Raw genomic sequence first — 18,593 nt, 5'->3', positions numbered from 1 at the left:
TCAGGACTGGGTGGCACAGAAATAATAAATAAATAAACAAACAAACAAACAAACAAAAAACCCACCCTGTTTGCCTCAGAGAATTTCAAAATAAAATACTGTACTGTGTATTTTAACAGTGAGCTCATAATAGGGCAACTCTATCAATATCAAAATGCCACTTAAATAGTTGAGCTAGTTTCAAACTAGATTTTGATTTTCTTTCTCTCTTCCTTACTCCCATTCTTTTTCTTTCTCTTTTCCTTCCTCTCTTTTTTCTATCTGTTTCTCTCTCTTCCTCTCTTCCTCTCTCTCTCCTTCCCTCTCACTCTTTCCCTCTCGGCTTCTGGGCAGGTTTGGAAAACTCTGAGTTAATTATGATTTTTAAGTGAGCGATTGCTCACTGCTCAGCTTAGAGGGAACTATGGGTCTGTAGAGTGGGTCTGGGTGTTTAGGTCAGGCCAGGCTCTGGGTCTTTACAGTATTGGGTAGAACTGAGTTAATTATATAAGTTTGGCCCTCTAAAAACCATCCCAATTTCTCATGCAGCCCCATGGCAAAATTAATTGCCCACCCCTGCTCTAGAGGGCGAAAGGGCCTTCCCCAAGGCCGAAAATTAGCTGGCTAGCACACGCTTGCATGCTGGAGCTGACATAGAGCAATGTCTCACGTGCCCTCTGATATCGCTCTTCCTGCCACCTCATGGATCACCCTCATTGGTCTATAGCAGTGATGGTGAACCTTTTTTCCCCAGGGGTGCCAAATGGCCCGTTTCTCAACTTCTGGTGAGCCCGGTAGGCCCGTTTTTTGCCCTCCCCAGGCTCTAGAGGCTTCCTTGGAGCGGGCAACAATGCCCACCCCCATTCCCCCGGAGGCCCTCCCTAACCCTCCATGTGAGCTGAAAATCATCTGGCCGGTATGCACAGTTAGTTGGGGGAAAGATCAAAAGCAACATAAGAAAATATTGTTTTACTGAAAGAGTAGTAGATCCTTGGAACAAACTTCCAGCAGACGCGGTTGGTAAATCCACAGTAACTGAATTTAAACATGCCTGGGATAAACATAGATCCATCCTAAGATAAAAATACAGGAAATACACATCCCTTGGATTGGATATGCAGTACTCATGAGGATTTGGGGTGGGGGAAACGTAGAATAACTTCATTGTCACTTTGAATGTATATTAAAATGAAAAAATATAAAAATTAAAATATAAAATCCAATTTTGTTGGATCTATAGCTCTCATAGGGTCACCACTTCCAATATACACTACCCAAACATGACAAAATAAATAAATAAATTACATATGTTATATGACCCAGAGAAAAAGAGAAGAAAGAGAAAAAAAGTGTATGTATGATCATAGGCAGCACCAGGACTGCTCTACCTGGGCACAAAGTGATACAAAGACTTCTGCCATTTGGACAGTGAGCAGGCTTTGATGCATGTCAATCAAAGTCACCTCTGGTGCATGCGAGTATTCAGATGAGTCAATTTACCTACAGAGATTCCTCATGTTGACCTTACTTGTTATACTTTATATATCTTGGTAATGTTAACCACATGGGATTTTTTCTTAGTTTAAAGGTTAGATTTTTTTTGTTTAGAAAGTGATGTAGAATTTGATATGCAGTAGAATTGGTTGACTAATTGTTATTGTTGTTAGCCACCCTGAGTCTGCGGAGAGGGGCGGCATACAAATCCAATCAATCAATCAATCAATCAATCAATCAATCAATCAATCAAATAGATAAATAAATAGTATAAGGGCAGACTAGATGGATCATGAGGTCTTTTTCTGCCGTCAGTCTTCTATGTTTCTATATTGAAGCTGAGCTAGGGCAACGGCTTGTGTGCCAGCAGATATGGCTCCACGTGCCATCTGTGACACCCGTGCCATTGGTTCGCCATCACTGATCTATTGGACAGTGTTTCCCAACCTTGGCAACTTGAAGATATTTGGACTTCAACTCCCAGAATTCCCCAGTCAGCATTCGAGAATGCTGGCTGTGGAATTCTGGGAGTTGATGTCCCAATATCGTCAAGTTGCCAAGGTTGGGAAAGACTGCTATAGGACACAGGACAGACTGATAGCAAGGGCAGCCCTTTCTAGAATGCCCCTGCCAGGAACAGATTTGCATTTCTCCCCCACAGACACATACTTCATGTGCTTCAAGAGGCAAATTGTGACAACAGCAAGCTGAGAATTTACGGTTACCCTGAGGACTTCCGCTGGCTCCTCAGCGCGGCCCAGATTTAGCTCAGAATAATTGCACGGTAAAATATCATTAGTACACATGCTTGGGGAGAAGAAAGAAAAATGAAACGGAACAGGGAAAGCCTGCAGCAAAATTCTGGAATCCCCAGCCTCCTGCTATCACATGGTAGAGGACCAGCAGGCTTCTCTTAAAGGTCTCCAAAACTCAAGCCAAAGAAACGTGGGGGAACAGAACCCCCAAACGGAAGTGGCAAAATACATACTTCAGCTAGAAACATAGAAGATTGATGGCAGAAAAAGACCTCATGGTCCATCTAGTCTGCCCTTATACTATGTCCTGTATTTTATGTTAGGATGGATAGATGTTTATCCCAGGCATGTTTAAATTCAGTTACTGTGGATTTACCAACCACGTCTGCTGGAAGTTTGTTTGTTTGTTTGTATGCCGCCCCTTTCCGTAGACTCGGGGCGGCTCACAACACAATAAAACAGTTCATGACAAATCTAATAATTTACAATTTAAAATTTAAAATAGTTAAGAAACCCCATTTTTAAGCAGACATACCTACCAACATACCATACATAAATTATATAGGCCCGGGGGAGATATCTCAATTCCCCCATGCCTGACGACAAAGGTGGGTTTTGAGGAGTTTACGAAAGGCAAGGAGGGTAGGGGCAGTTCTAATCTCTGGGGGGAGCTGGTTCCAGAGACTCGGGGCCACCACAGAGAAGGCTCTTCCCCTGGGGCCTGCCAACCGACATTGTTTAGTTGACGGGACCCGGAGAAGGCCGACTCTGTGGGACCTAATCGGTCGCTGGGATTCGTGCAGCAGAATGCGGTCTCGGAGATATTCTGGTCCATGAAGGGCTTTATAGGTCATAACCAACACTTTGAATTGTGACCGAAAATTGATCGGCAACCAATGCAGACTGCGGAGTGTTGGTGTAACATGGGCATATCTAGGTAAGCCCATGACTGCTCTCGCAGCTGCATTCTGCACAATCTGAAGTTTCCGAACACTTTTCAAAGGTAGCCCCATGTAGAGAGCGTTACAGTAGACGAACCTCGAGGTGATAAGGGCATGAGTGACTGTGAGCAGTGACTCCCGGTCCAAATAGGGCCGCAACTGGTGAACCAGGCGAACCTGGGCAAACGCCCCCCTCCCCACAGCTGAAAGATGGTTCCAAGCATCTACTACTAGGTATACCACAGAACATTGTACAGTTGTGCTGTATATATTTTGCCTGGGCAAATGTTTGCAGATTGAAGAAGTTATTTCTGCACAGAACTACTGGGAAGCTGTTTCACCACGGCCGTGAGAACCTCAAGCTCAGCAGTGACTACCCTCACTGGCGTCCATCCTCCAAGGACAGTGAGGAGCCTCTGCCTGGACATCTGAGCATGCAACAGACCTGATTGCAAGACTATCAAATTAACGTGGAGGGAGGGAAGTGGGAGGGTTCAGGAGAACCATTTTTAGTCCCAAAGGTCCTCCAAGCCTTGAAGGAAGATTCGGGATCAAATGAAACAGGAGCCTCCTTGGGGAAAACCGAAGGGTGCCCCCGAGCATTGAATGATCGATTACCGTATTTTTCAGAGTATAAGACGCACCGGTGTATAAGACATACCTTAGATTTTGGGGAGGAAAAAAGGGAAAGAAATCTGCCTACTAGGGATTCATCTGACTATTGTCCTTAGTTTGGTCAGCTTCAGTACATTATTTTATCCCCGGGTTAGAGCTTTAACAAACCTTATTTGACGCGAGTAGCCATCGGAAAAAATCCCGCAAAGATTTAGGGCTGGAAAAAACCTTTTTCTGACAGAGTAGCAATGAAAAAGCCTGTAAGAGCCAGAACCTCATTAGGGCTGGGGGGGGGGGGGGGGCGGAAGTCCCCAAAAAGCTACATTTGTAGCCGGGAAGAAAAGTTGTTCCTTATGCTTAGAAAAATACGGTAGATCAGAGATCTTCAAACTTGGCAACTTTAAGACTTGTGAACTTCAACTCACAAAATTCCCTGGATCAGTTTGAAGAGCGTCCGGAAACTTCAGCTCGTGCAAAATGCAGCCGCGTGAGCAGCCTTGGGCCTTCCAAGAAATGTCCACATCTCACCATCACTCTGCGGACTGCATTGGCTACCAATCTGTTTCCGGACACAATTCAAAGTGTTGGTTATGACCTATAAAGCCCTACATGGTATAGGACCTGACTATCTCCGGGACCGCCTCCTGCCGCACGAATCCCAGCGACCGGTGAGGTCCCACAGATTTGCTCTCCTTAGGGTCCCGTCGACCAAACAATGTAGCATGCAGGTTTCCCACAGTAGAAAGTTTGCATATAGGTGCTGACCAAGAAGCTTGAGGTCCTGTTAGCATCAACTCCACAGCGTCGTAGGTGAAGCTCCCTGCTGCTCCTGGTGAGTTCTCCATCATAAGGGAAAAGTCACTGCTCAGGCTGGTGGTGCTGCCCCGGTCCCTCTGCTCTGTAACACACAAAAGCATCCAGAGTAGCAGTGAGCTGATAGGATGACGCCCATACCCTCCTGGACATGGATGGTTTTATTTATTTATTTATTAGATTTGTATGCCGCCCCTCTCCGTAGACTTGGGGCGGCTCACAGCATACAATAAAACAATTCATGACAAATCCAATAGATACCAGTTGCGGCCCTATCTGGACCGGGAGTCACTGATCACAATCACTCATGCCCTCATCACCTCGAGGCTCGACTACTGTAACGCTCTCTACATGGGGCTACCTTTGAAAAGTGTTCAGAAACTTCAGATCGTGCAGAATGCAGCTGCGAGAGCAATCATGGGCTTCCCCAGGCATGCCCATGTTACACCAACACTCCGCAGTCTGCATTGGTTGCCGACCAGTTTCCGGTCACAATTCAAAGTGTTGGTTATGACCTATAAAACCCTTCATGGTGTCGGACCAGAATATCTCCGGGACCGCCTTCTGCCGCACTAATCCCAGCGACCATTTAGGTCCCACAGAGTTGGCCTTCTCCGGGTCCCGTCGATTAAACAATGTCGTCTAGCGGGTTCCAGGGGAAGAGCCTTCTCTGTGGCAGCCCCGACTCCCTGGAACCAGCTCCCCCCGGAGATTAGAACTGCCCCCACCCTCCTTGCCTTCCGTAAACTCCTTAAAACTCAGCTCTGGCAGCAGCTCAGGTGCTCCATCCAGGTAGGAAATTCTGGGATGCGTGCGCAGCTGCATACCCCTGACATGTCCCCATATGAGATGTGGCTTCTGCACATGCGCAGCAAGCGAAATCTCGTGCAAGGACACACATGATAGCAAGATTTTGGCGACTTTGGCCGATCTTTTCCTTCTGTGCATGTGCAGAAGCAAAAATATCACCAAAACCTTGCTCCCACGCAAGTCCTTGCACGAGATTTCGCTTGCTGCACATGCACAAAAACCACATCTTGCGCCGCCGGGCATGTGCGTGCCCGCCAGGCACCTGCCCACCAGCAAGGACCTCAGAGGGTGCACCAGTAGAAGGTAAAGCGAGCAGCCCCTCACTGGTCCCCATTAACCCATTTACAAAGAGAAAAAGCCAAGCATGAATTCATAGATCACGGACAGAAATTACTCTCATACAGCCGACTATCTATATATATATATAGATGGCTCAATTTCTGCAGGTGGATATCTGGTTGCCAAAGATATCCTGGCTGTAATTTTTCTCAATAGCACCTGCAGCAAAATACAGTGGTACCTCTTCTTACGACCTCTACTTAATTTGTTCCGTGACCAGGTTCTTAAGTAGAAATGTTTGTAAGAAGAAGCAATTTTTCCCATAGGAATCAATGTAACAGCAAATAATGTGTGCGATTGGGGAAACCAGAGAGGGTGGAGGCTCTGTTTCCTCCCAGGAGATTCCTAGAGAGGCCCCACGGAGGCTTCTCCCTGCCTTTTTCAGCCCTGTTTCCTCCCAGGAGATTCCTAGAGAGGCCCCACGGAGGCTTCTCCCTGCCTTTTCTGGCCCTGTTTATCCCTGGAGATTCCTAGAGAGGTCCCACGGAGGCTTCTCCCTGCCTTTTCCAGCCCTGTTTCCTCCCAGGAGATTCCTAGAGAGGCCCCACGGAGGCTTCTCCCTGCCTTTTTCAGCCCTGTTTCCGCCCAGGAGATTCCTAGAGAGGCCCCACGGAGGCTTCTCCCTGCCTTTTCCAGCCCTGTTTCCTCCCAGGAGATTCCTAGAGAGGCCCCACGGAGGCTTCTCCCTGCCTTTTCCAGCCCTGTTTCCTCCCAGGAGATTCCTAGAGAGGCCCCACGGAGGCTTCTCCCTGCCTTTTCCAGCCCTGTTTCCTCCCAGGAGATTCCTAGAGAGGCCCCACGGAGGCTTCTCCCTGCCTTTTCCAGCCCTGTTTCCTCCCAGGAGATTCCTAGAGAGGCCCCACGGAGGCTTCTCCCTGCCTTTTCCGGCCCTGTTTCCTCCCAGGAGATTCCTAGAGAGGCCCCACGGAGGCTTCTCCCTGCCTTTTCCGGCCCTGTTTCCTCCCAGGAGATTCCTAGAGAGGCCCCACGGAGGCTTCTCCCTGCCTTTTCCGGTTAGTTTCCGAGGTTCAGGTTTGCCTCTTGAGAAAAGGCAAAAAAATCTTGAACACCCGGTTCTTATCTAGAAAAGTTCGTAAGTAGAGGTGTTCTTAGGTGGAGGTACCACTGTACAAAAATATACAATGGAGGATTAAGGTTTTTTTTAAAACAAACCTTAATCCTCCATTGTACATTTTTAAAAACAAGCAAACAAACAAACTTTAGAAGCAAGCTTGAAGGGTAGGTGGGCAATTGCCCTAAAAAAAATCAGAGTTGTATGGCTTTGGGGAAGGGGGGGGGAGGAAAGGTAGATGTGAGATTTCAACAGCATAAATGGAAAACAAATGTGTTTTGCATAACTTGTGTTCCTGTATATCAATTAGAATATTCATGACCAAGTTATGGCTATTTTGTGTGCATAGAAATTGGCTTTTCTTTGCCAGAGTATACAATATCCTAAATTTGGATTGTCCAGAAATAGACTTTTTTTTTTTACAAGTGGTTAAAAAAGAAAGCAAGCAGAATTAAAAGGACTCCTACGCTATTTATTTTAATTGCTGGTTGGGAGATAGTCAAGATGACAGCTAAGTGATGTGTTTCAAAATCGAGTCGTGCCATCTGCGGAACTGAGCACAAGGCTTCTCCAGAAAAGAGACCATGTCATTGTCAGCGGACACGATTTGCCAACTAGTGCTGGCTGGAGATGGCAAGACCAAAGTGGTTGGCTGGGGACAGTCTATTGCCAAGACGAGCAGCACGGATCCTCTCCCCCTTTCCAGAGGCAGCTAGAAATAGAAGCAGGCGTTGGAAAAGCCAGTGGCCAGAAGGCGCCCATGACCCTGTCCTGCACAACCGAAACTGTTCAATAAACACATTTTGGACAGGAGAGGCACACTGACATTCTTATTTTATTTATTTTATTTTTATTTATTTATTTATTTACTTGTCAGACATAGAAACATAGAAGACCGACGGCAGAAAAAGACCTCATGGTCCATCTAGTCTGCCCTTATACTATTTTCTGTATTTTAGCTTAGGGTGGATATATGTTTATCCCAGGCATGTTTAAATTCAGTTACTGTGGATTTATCTACCACGTCTGCTGGAAGTTTGTTCCAAGGATCTACTACTCTTTCAGTGAAATAATATTTTCTCACGTTGCTTTTGATCTTTCCCCCAACTAACTTCAGATTGTGTCCCCTTGTTCTTGTGTTCACTTTCTTATTAAAAACACTTCCCTCCTGGACCTTATTTAACCCTTTGACATATTTAAATGTTTCGATCATGTCCCCCCTTTCCCTTCTGTCCTCCAGACTATACAGATTGAGTTCATTAAGTCTTTCCTGATACGTTTTATGCTTAAGACCTTCCACCATTCTTGTAGCCCGTCTTTGGACCCGTTCAATTTTGTCAATATCTTTTGCCCAGACAATTATAGGATGGTAATTTGTACAAATAAACATTAGATAGGTAATGATAAAAAGTAACTATAGAAGACAATAGAAGGACAGGGACGGAAGGCACAATGGTGCGGTTATGCACGCCCCTTACAGACCTCTTAGAAAGGGGGTGAGGACGACTGTAGACAGTCTAAGGTTAAAGGTTTTGGGGTTGGGAATAGAAACCACAGAGTCAGGTAATGCATTCCAGGCGCTGATTACACTATTTCTGAAGTTGGATTTTTTGTGCAGTCTAGTTTGGAGTGGTGGACATTGAGTTTAAATCAATTGCATGCTCGTGTGTTGTTGCGGTTGAAGGTGAAGAAGTCGTTAACAGGTAAGACATTTTGGTATATGATTTTATGAAGTTAAGATATTGGAAGGCACACTGACTTATTATCCCATTCCACTCTCATTGGAAGTCCCCGTCTGGCTCCTGCAGTTTTCCCAGGGATTATCTTCACATATCCCCAAAGGGACGGATATGGGACAATGGTGTATGTGTGTGTGTGTGTGTGTGTGTGTTGAACAATTGTAGTTTCGGAAACGCAAACTGGATGTTTGCCACATTGTATAGCAGGGTAACACCTTCCAGACAAAGTAATGAGAGACTGGGGATTTTAAAAGCTCAATAGCAAACCCCATTAATCCTCCAAGGTGTAAATTTGACCCTCCGTTGAAACAGACTATCACTGAAATCCCTATTGAAAATGCAACTGTGTTATCCTTCTTGCATTTACTGATGTTCAGAGAAATGTATCAGTATTATCTAGCCCAGTGATGGCGAATCTATGGCATGGGTGCCACAGGTGGCACGTGGAGATATATTTGCTGGCACGTGAGCTGTTGCCCTAGCTCAGCTCCAATGTGCATATGTGTGCGGTGGTCAGCTGGTTTTTGGCTCGCACAGAGCCTCTGGGAGGGCATTTTTGGCTTCCAGAGAACCTCCAGGGGGATGGGGCAGGACGTTTTTACCCTCCCCTGGTGTTTTTTTTTCAAAAACGAAGCAGTGGAAGTGATGTGCCGGTGCCTGGAGGCTGTTGGGGCCTGGATGGGTGTCAACAAACTCAAAGTCAACCCAGACAAGACGGAGTGGCTGTGGGTCTTGCCTCCCAAGGACAATTCCATCTGTCCGTCCATTACCCTGGGGGGGGGGGGGAAACTATTGACCCCCTCAGAGAGGGTTCGCAACTTCGGCATCCTCCTCGATCCGCAGCTGACGTTGGAACATCATCTTTCGGCTGTGGTGAGAAGGGCGTTTGCCCAGGTTCGCCTGGTGCACCAGTTGCGGCCCTATTTGGACAGGGAGTCATTGCTCACAGTCACTCATGCCCTTATCACCTCGAGGTTCAATTACTGCAATGCTCTCTACATGGGGCTACCTCTGAAAAGTGTTCGGAAACTTCAGATCGTGCAGAATGCGGCTGCGAGAGCCATCGTGGGGCTTCCTAGATTCGCCCACATTTCTGCAACACTCCGAGGCCTGCATTGGCTGCCGATCAGTTTCCGGTCACAATTCAAAGTGTTGGTTATTACCTTTAAAGCCCTGCATGGCATTGGACCAGAGTACCTCCGGAACTGCCTGCTACCGCACGAATCCCAGCAACCGATAAGGTCCCACAGAGTTGGCTTTCTCCGGGTCCTGACGACCAAACAATGTCGTCTGGCGGGCCCCAGGGGAAGAGCCTTCTCTGTGGCAGCCCCGGCCCTCTTGAATCAACTCCCCCCGGAGATTAGAACTGCCCCCACCCTCCTTGTCTTTCGTAAGCTACTTAAGACCCATCTATACCGCCAGGCATGGGGGAGTTGAGACACCTTTCCCCCAGGCTTTTTTATATTTATGTTTGGGTATGTATATGTTGTTTGCTTTTTTAAATATGATAGTGTTTTATGTGCTTTTTAATATGAGATTTGTTTTCGCTGGAATATTGCTTTTATTATTGTTGTGAGTCGCCCCGAGTCTTCGGAGAGGGGCAGCATACAAATCTAACAAATTGAATTGAATTTTTACCTTCCCCCAGCTCCCAGGAGCTCTCTGCATGCCTGCAAACCCCCCTGCCCACCCCATTTTTTTAAAAAAAAATGGGTGGAAAAACAGGCCCATTTTTGCAAAAAAACGGGGCACATAGAGGGTTTGGGAAACCACGGAGGACAAAAACTTATTTTCTTACTTACGTCTTTGGAATCTCGGTGTGTCTTATACACCTGTGCGTCTTATAGTCCAAAAAATTCCTAATTTCCACTAAATAAAGCCCTGGAGGAAATTCTACTCGGCATTCTGTTGTGTCACTGACTGATTGGTGTATGCTGCTGCCTTCCCACCAATGAATGTTTTTTAAATAAATAAATAAATAGTTATTGTCTCAAAAGCTGAGAAAATGAGAGTCCTAGCTCAGATTAAGGAGCCTTGTGTAAAGACAGAAAGAGAAACTCACTTAGCATACAGATTTCTTCCAGAGTGAATCCAGGCGGCAGGCTCTTCCTTCTGGGACAGAAAGGAAAAAAAATGTTAGGAAATGGGAAGGACACAATCAAACACTACAACACTATAAGAGATAGGAAAAAAACCCAGAATTCTATTTGTTAGGCATAACTAAGCAGAAATATAAAAAAGATATTTTCTTTTTAGTTGTACATATTTTAACAGCGGCCAGGATAGTTTAATAGAAACATAGAAACATAGAAGACTGACGGCAGAAAAAGACCTCATGGTCCATCTAGTCTGCCCTTATACTATTTCCTGTATTTTATCTTACAATGGATATATGTTTATCCCAGGCATGTTTAAATTCAGTTACTGTGGATTTACCAACCACGTCTGCTGGAAGTTTGTTCCAAGGTTCTACTACTCTTTCAGTAAAATAATATTTCCTCATGTTGCCTTTGATCTTTCCCCAAACTAACTTCAGATTGTGTCCCCTTGTTCTTGTGTTCACTTTCTCATTAAAAACACTTCCCTCCTGGACCTTATTTAACCCTTTAACATATTTAAATGTTTCGATCATGTCCTCCCTTTTCCTTCTGTCCTCCAGACTATACAGATTGAGTTCATGAAGTCTTTCCTGGTAAGTTTTATGCTTAAGACCTTCCACCATTCTTGTAGCCCGCCTTTGGACCCATACAATTTTGTCAATATCTTTTGCCCAGACAATTATAGGATGGTAATTTGTACAAATAAACATTAGATAGGTAATGATAAAAAGTAACGATAGAAGACAATAGAAGGACAGGGACAGAAGGCACAGGGGTGCGCTTATGCAGACCTCTTAGAAAGGGGGTGAGGACGACTGTAGACAGTCTAAGGTTAAAGGGTTTGGGATTGGGAGTAGAAACCACAGAGTCAGGTGTCCCCTTGTTCTTGTGTTCACTTTCCTATTAAAAACACTTCCCTCCTGAACCCTATTTTACCCTTTAACATATTTAAATGTTTCGATCATGTCATGTTTACGCACAAAATTGGAAGGGGGAAAGTATCCCCAAAAAAGAAGATGTAGTTTAAAAAAAATTGGATTGTGCAGAGATGGATATGATGACAAGAAGGCTGAATGACCAAGAAGAATCTGAATTTTATATTATTTGGAATAAAGTCTATAAGTGGATAGATAAAAATAAAAAATAAAATGTTATGAGAAATGTATGAATATATTAAAATGACTTTAGAATTTTTCTCTTTTTATTAACTTAATTTTATGTTTATTAGAATGTATAAACAAAATTCTTCTTTTCATCTAGATTAATATGTTGATTTAATGAATGAAGAATATATTCTTTTTCTGTATTAAAAATTAACTTCTAAGAAGAGAGGGGCAATTGTAACCCCTACTACATGTTTAAATGTTTGTATGTCTGTGTGTTCCTTTTTATGAAAAAATCAATAAAGTTTATATGATTAAAAAAAAACAACTCCACAACCTACAGCAGAAAAGATATGTAAACAGCAGAGTTGAACCGTTGGGTTCTTTGGGACTCTCATGGCTTGCGTTATATCTTATGTTTTTATTACTCAGCTAAATAACACCAGTGTAAGGAAGATTGGGTCTTTGCCCGGTAATGAAAGTTGCCTTGGTGTTGGCTACCCAAGATGGGACTAGAACTCACAGTCTCCTGGGTTTCTAGCCTGGTGCTTAACCACTAGACCAAACTGGGGCACGCAACCTACTGTTTTGAAACACCTTCAACTATAACTCCCACAGTCTCTAAGCAAAGACTGCACCATCTGGGGATTATGGCATCAATAGTCTAAAACCGTGATGGTGAACCTATGGCATGTGTGCCACAGGTGGCACGGATAGCCATATCAGAGGGCATGTGAGCTGTTGCCCTATATCAGCTCCAGCATGTATGTGTGTGCACATTAGCCAGCTGACTCTCAGCCTCGAGGAAGGCCACTTTGCCCTCTGGAGGCTTCAGGGAAGCTTCTTGATGATACCCAGCTGTATATCTCCACCCCATGTCCAGTTAACGAAGCAGTGGAAGAGATGTGTCGGTGCCTGGAGGCTATCGGGGTCTGGATGGGTGTCAACAGACTCAAACTCAACCCTGATAAGACGGAGTGGCTGTGGGTTCTGCCTCCCAAGGACAATTCCATCTGTCCGTCCATTACCCTGGGGGGGGGGGGGAGAATTACTGACACCTCCACAGAGAGGATCCTCCTCGATCCACAGCTAACATTGGAACATCATCTTTTGTCTATGGCGAGGGGGTTGTTTGCCCAGGTTCGGCTGGTGCACCAGTTGCGGCCCTATCTGGACCGGGAGTCACTGCTCACAGTCACTCATGCCCTCATCACCTCGAGGTTCGACTACTGTAATTCTCTCTACATGGGGCTACCTTTGAAAAGTGTTCGGAAACTTCAGATCGTGCAGAATGCAGCTGCGAGAGCAATCATGGGCTTCCCCAGGTATGCCCATGTCACACCAACATTCCGCAGTCTGCACTGGTTGCCGATCAGTTTCCGGTCACAATTCAAAGTGATGGTTATGACCTATAAAGCCCTTCATGGCACCGAACTAGAATATCTATAGGACCGCCTTCTGCCGCATGAATCCCAGCGACCGGTTAAGTCCCACAGAGTTGGCCTTCTCTGGGCCCCATTGACGAAACAATGTTGTCTGGCGGGACCCAGGGGAAGAGCCTTCTCTGTGGTGGCCCTGAACCTCTGGAATCGATTCCCCCTGGAGATCAGGATTGCCCCCACCCTCCTTGCCTTTCACAAACTCCTTAAAAACCCACGTCCGCCATCAGGCATGGGGCAATTGATTCTCTTGGGCCATTCCGTTTTTATGCATGGTTTGTCTGGGATGTATGATTGTTTTTATATTAAGGGTTTTAAACTGTTTTTAATCATGGGATTTGTACTGTGTTTTATTGTTGTGAGCCGCTCCGAGTCTCCAGAGAGGGGCAGCATACAAATCTAATCAATCAATCAATCATTCCGTCCATCCATCCATCCATCCATCCGAGCAATTCTTAAAGTTCGAGATCAGATTGCCTAACTTCAGGAAGTGTCATTAAAATGGGATTGCTATACTAAACTCAGCCGATAGATTAACCGAACTCAAGTCATTTATTTATTTATTTTTATTTTATTTATTTTTATTAGATTTGTATGCCGCCCCTCTCCGTAGACTCGGGGCGGCTCACAACAATAACAAGAACAATGTAAAAACAAATCTAATAATTTAAAAAACACTAAAAACGCCATTATTAAAAGCAAACACACACACAAACATTCCATGTATAAACTGTATAGGCCCGGGGGAGATGTGTCAGTTCCCCCATGCCTGACGGCAGAGATGGGTCTTAAGAACTTTACGAAAGGCAAGGAGGGTGGGGGCAGTTCTAATCTCCGGGGGGAGCTGGTTCCAGAGGGTCGGGGACGCCACAGAGAAGGCTGTTCTCCTGGGTCCCGCCAAACGACATTGTTTAGTCGACGGGACCTGGAGAAGGCCAACTCTGTGGGACCTAATTGGTCGCTGGGATTCGTGCGGCAGAAGGCGGTCCCGGAGGTATTCTGGTCCGATGTCATGAAGGGCTTTATAGGTCATAACCAACACTTTGAATTGTGACCGGAAATTGATCGGCAAGCAATGCAGACTGCGGAGTGTTGGTGTGACATGGGCATATCTTGGAAAGCCCATGATTGCTCTCGCAGCTGCATTCTGCATGATCTGAAGTTTCCGAACACTTTTCAAAGGTAGCCCCGTGTAGAGAGCTCCCCCACCCCCTCCGACCCCAATGTAGGCCTCTAGAAATAGCTCCAAAACCAAATGGTATGGCCCCATTTGTGCGGGTTTCTGAATGCAAAAATCAATTAAAATGAACTGGGCCAGGACACCAGGGTTTCTATTTTCTAGCAGAAAGGAAACGTGCGCAACAAATAATATTTCTCAGTTCTTCCTGCCTACCTCAGAGGGTGGCGGTTGCAGACACAAATTCTTACCTCAGCTGCTTAGCGGCGGAAAACTCCTCAGAGGTTATGTGCTTCAGAAAATCGAAGCAGAAAAAGAAAATCTAGAGGCGAAATAAAGAGGAGTAAAAGAGAGGTCAATCGCCATAGGCAGGTAGTCCTCGATTTATTTATTAACTATTTATTTATTTCGCAATAAAAGTATAATACAAAATTTTAAATTTCCCCAATACAGTGATTATTAGATTTGTTTATACTGTACATAGCCTGGAGGACAGAAGGAAAAGGGGGGACATGATCGAAACATTTAAATATGTTAAAGGGTTAAATAAGGTCCAGGAGGGAAGTGTTTTTAATAGGAAAGTGAACACAACAACAAGAGGGCACAATCTGAAGTTAGTTGGGGGAAAGATCAGAAGCAACGTGAGAAAATATTATTTCACTGAAAGAGTAGTAGATCCTTGGAACAAACTTCAAGCAGACGTGGTTGGTAAACCCACAGTAACTGAATTTAAACATGCCTGGGATAAACATATATCCATTATAAGATAAAATACAGGAAATAGTATAAGGGCAGACTAGATGGACCATGAGGTCTTTTTCTGCCATCAGACTTCTATGTTTCTACATAGTAACAGCACTAAAAAAATGTATCCCAATAAAACAGACAACCAACACTGATACATAGTAACGGCTGTCCCCAAGCCTGCACACATAGGTGTGTTTGGAGCTCTTTTCAAAAGTCTAGGAGAATGGGGGCACTACGAATCTGTCGGGGGAGTTGATTCCAGAGGACCGGGGCCGTGACGGAGAAGGCTCTCCCCTGTGGCCCCGCCAGCAGTGAAGAGCTACATTTTTTTTTACTACCACTGAGGGCGTGGCTTATTTTGTGGGTGTGGCTTGTCGGCCATGTGACCAGGTGGGAGTGGCTTGATGATCACGTGATGGGGATGGCATGTGACTGACTTGAAGGTGGCCAACGTGACGTCACTCACGTCAAAGGTTTGGGTTAGAGTTAGGGTGCCTGGCCTCTCCTCGCCTCAAAGAGATAAAATGTCCCTATCTATTTACTATTAGTGAACATCCAAAATATACTATTTAATTCTATACTAATACTATTTAATATATGCCACAGGCACACAAAAATATACATTATCTACTATATAAACTGTATGTGTACGTACACACACACATAGGCACTCACAGCTCTTCTAAAATTATACACATTCAACATTTACTGCGATAGGAAAAACATACCCAGAGCCCAGAAGGAAAAAACATTTTTTTAAAAAAATCAAAAATTTTCTACTGGTTCTGCATACCTGACCATACCCATAGGAGCCCATCATTGCCTGCCAGACTTATGACTGCAAATGACTGCCCAAAATTTATGCTGCTAAGCGAGACAGACGTTTTCTCTCATTTTACAACCTTTCCTGCCAATTAATAAGTGAATCACTGCAGTTATTAATAATACCAAATCTAGATTCTCCATTGATTTTGCTTTGTCAGAAAGGCATAAAAAGAGATTCCATGACCTCCAAGACCCTGCAACCATCACAAATATATGCCAGTTGCCGAGCGTATGGATTCTGATCATGCAACTGTCATCAATGTGAAAAATGATCACTTTTTCCCAGTGCCTTTCTAACTCTAAACAGCCACTATCACTAAACAATGTTGTCTGGCGGGACCCAGGGGAAGAGCCTTCTCTGTGGCGGCCCCGGCCCTCTAGAACCAACTCCCCCCAGAGATTAGGACTGTCCCCACCCTCCTTGTCCTACCCTCAGGTGCTTTGGAGAATAGGTTGACTTCAGTAGTTTAACAGATGGATCGTTAGAGATACAGTCATTGGTATAGATAAGGGTAGTGGAGAAAGCACAAAGCCTTGGAAGGCCCCTGTGCTAATTGTATAATAAAGAACGGTTGCAGGAACTAGGTAGGTCTACTTTAATGAAAAGAAGGACCAGAGGAGACATGATAGCAGTGTTAGATAGTGACGTTAGATAGTGTTAGGTAGAGTTAGTGATGATAGACAGTGTTCCAATATCTCAGAGGCTGCCACAAAGAAGAATGAATCAAACTATTCTCCAAAGCACCGGAGGGTAGGACAAGAAGCAATGAACAAGGAGAGAAGTAACTTAGAACTAAGGAGAAATTTCCTGGCAGTTAAAACAATTAATCAATGGAACAACTTGCAACCGCTTAAATATTGGAACTAGGTGCCCTTCTAAATTAAATTATGAATCCCTTGGAGCACCCTAACAGCCGGGGTGGCACAGTGGTTAGAGTGCAGCACTGCTAGCTGTAGTTCAGCAGTTCAAATCTCACCACCAGCTCAAAGTGGATTCAACCTTCCATCCTTCCCAGGTGGGTAAAATGAGGACCCAGATTGTTGGGGCCAATAGGCTGATTCTGTAAACTGCTTAGAGAGGGCTATAAAAGCACTATGAAGCGGTATATAAGTTTCAATACTACAGCGATCCCCCGAGTTTCGCGATCTCGATTTTTGCGAAACGCTATATCGCGATTTTCCCACCCGATGACGTCACTCTCTTCCTTTCTCATCTTTCTTTCTCTCTCTCTTTCTCTATCTTGCTTCTTCCTCTCTCACACTCTCTTCCTCCCTCTCTCATCTCTTTCTTTCCTTCTCTCTCTTTCTCTATCTCTCCCCCTCTTGCTCTCGAGCGGCAAGCGAGCAGCCGGGCGGGCGGGTGAACGGGCAAGCGGAGCGGCCGGGCGGGCAGGTGAACGGGCAAGCGATCAGCCGGGCGGGCGGGTGAACGGGCAAGCGAGCGGCCGGGTGAACGGGCAAGTGAGCAGCCGGGTGGGCGGGGCGAACGGGCAAGCGGAGCGGCCGGGCGGGCGGGTGAACGGGCAAGCGAGCAGCCGGGCGGGTGGGTAAACGGGCAAGCGGCAAGCGATCTTGGGGTTTCCCCTTTGCCTGGGCGGCGGGAAGACCCAGGGAAGGTTCCTTCGGCCGCCCAACAGCTGATCTGCTCCGCAGCGCGGCAGCAGCAAGGAGCCGAAGATGGGGTTTCCCCGTTGCCTGGGCAACGGGGAAACCCCATCTTCTGCTCCTCGCTGCTGCCGCGCTGCGGAGCAGATCAGCTGTTGGGTGGCCGAAGGAACCTTCCCTGGGTCTTCCCTGCCGCCCACACGCAAACTCCACCATCTGCGCATGTGCGGCCATGGAAAAAGGGGCGCGCATGCGCAGATGGTGTTTTTACTTCCGCACCACTATATCCCGAAAAATCGATTATCGCGAGGGGTCTCGCGATAATCGGGGGATCACTGTATTGCTGCTTATGAGGGCTGTATTCTAAATGAATCTGGAGGTTACAAGGTCAGTGGTCGCTTTAGAACATTCACTTGCTCAATCTCAGTATTAATCACAGCAAAGGAGGGGGGCGGGGAGGGAAGTGTTAAATGTCTCATTAAAAAAAAAACCAACTACCCAACCGCCAGCGTGACTGTAGCAGAAGGCAAAATTAGAGAGGGCCCAGATGGGCAAGCCAAGTCTACTGTGACACTTGTGCCAGAGGCAGTTTGTTTTTCTCTCTCTCCCCTAATCCCACTTGCAAGACTGGAACAGAAGGGACCACAGGCCGGACTGTGGCATGAAATCACACAGACAATCACGTTCTGCCTGTGCCCTGTTTAGTAAGCTGAGATGTGTTCAAAGGGAAGGCGCAGGGTGTGAGGAGGATAACAATATCTGTTTGGGATGTTCAGAAGCCCTACATGGCATCGGGCCAGGTTGCCTGCGGGACCGCCTTCTACCGTATGAGTCCCAGCAACCGGTTAGGTCCCAAAGAGTCGGCCTTCTCCAGGTTCCGTCAACTAGACAATGTCGCTTGGCGGAGCCTAGGGGAAGAGTCTTCTCTGTGGGGGGCCCAGCCCTCTGGAATCAGCTCCCCCCCCCTAGAGATTCGCACCCACCCTCCTCGCCTTCCACAAGAGTCTCAAGACTCATAGAAACATAGAAGACTGACGGCAG

At 45.9% G+C, this 18,593-nt stretch overlaps 1 protein-coding gene across 3 annotated transcripts in view; it reads right to left on the bottom strand.

Moving 5' to 3' along the window:
- MTMR14 (myotubularin related protein 14) overlaps positions 1–18,593 on the bottom strand; it is a 148,129-nt gene that overhangs the window by 73,715 nt on the left and 55,821 nt on the right. For 2 of the 3 annotated variants that reach the window (XM_070738007.1, XM_070738006.1), the window contains exons 14-16: positions 14,627–14,697; positions 10,620–10,669; positions 4,550–4,682 (exon numbers count right to left, since the gene is read on the bottom strand). In XM_070738007.1, coding sequence (XP_070594108.1) covers positions 4,550–4,682; positions 10,620–10,669; positions 14,627–14,697 — 254 coding nt within the window. The remainder of the gene's footprint in view (positions 1–4,549; positions 4,683–10,619; positions 10,670–14,626; positions 14,698–18,593) is intronic. The other variant, XR_011557915.1, reaches the window with a different exon arrangement.

Source organism: Erythrolamprus reginae, chromosome 2 (assembly GCF_031021105.1).
Source record: "Erythrolamprus reginae isolate rEryReg1 chromosome 2, rEryReg1.hap1, whole genome shotgun sequence".
Classification (NCBI taxonomy): domain Eukaryota; kingdom Metazoa; phylum Chordata; class Lepidosauria; order Squamata; family Dipsadidae; genus Erythrolamprus; species Erythrolamprus reginae.
The sequence above is the reverse complement of the archived record's forward strand: the minus strand, read 5'-3'. Positions and strand labels throughout refer to the sequence as shown.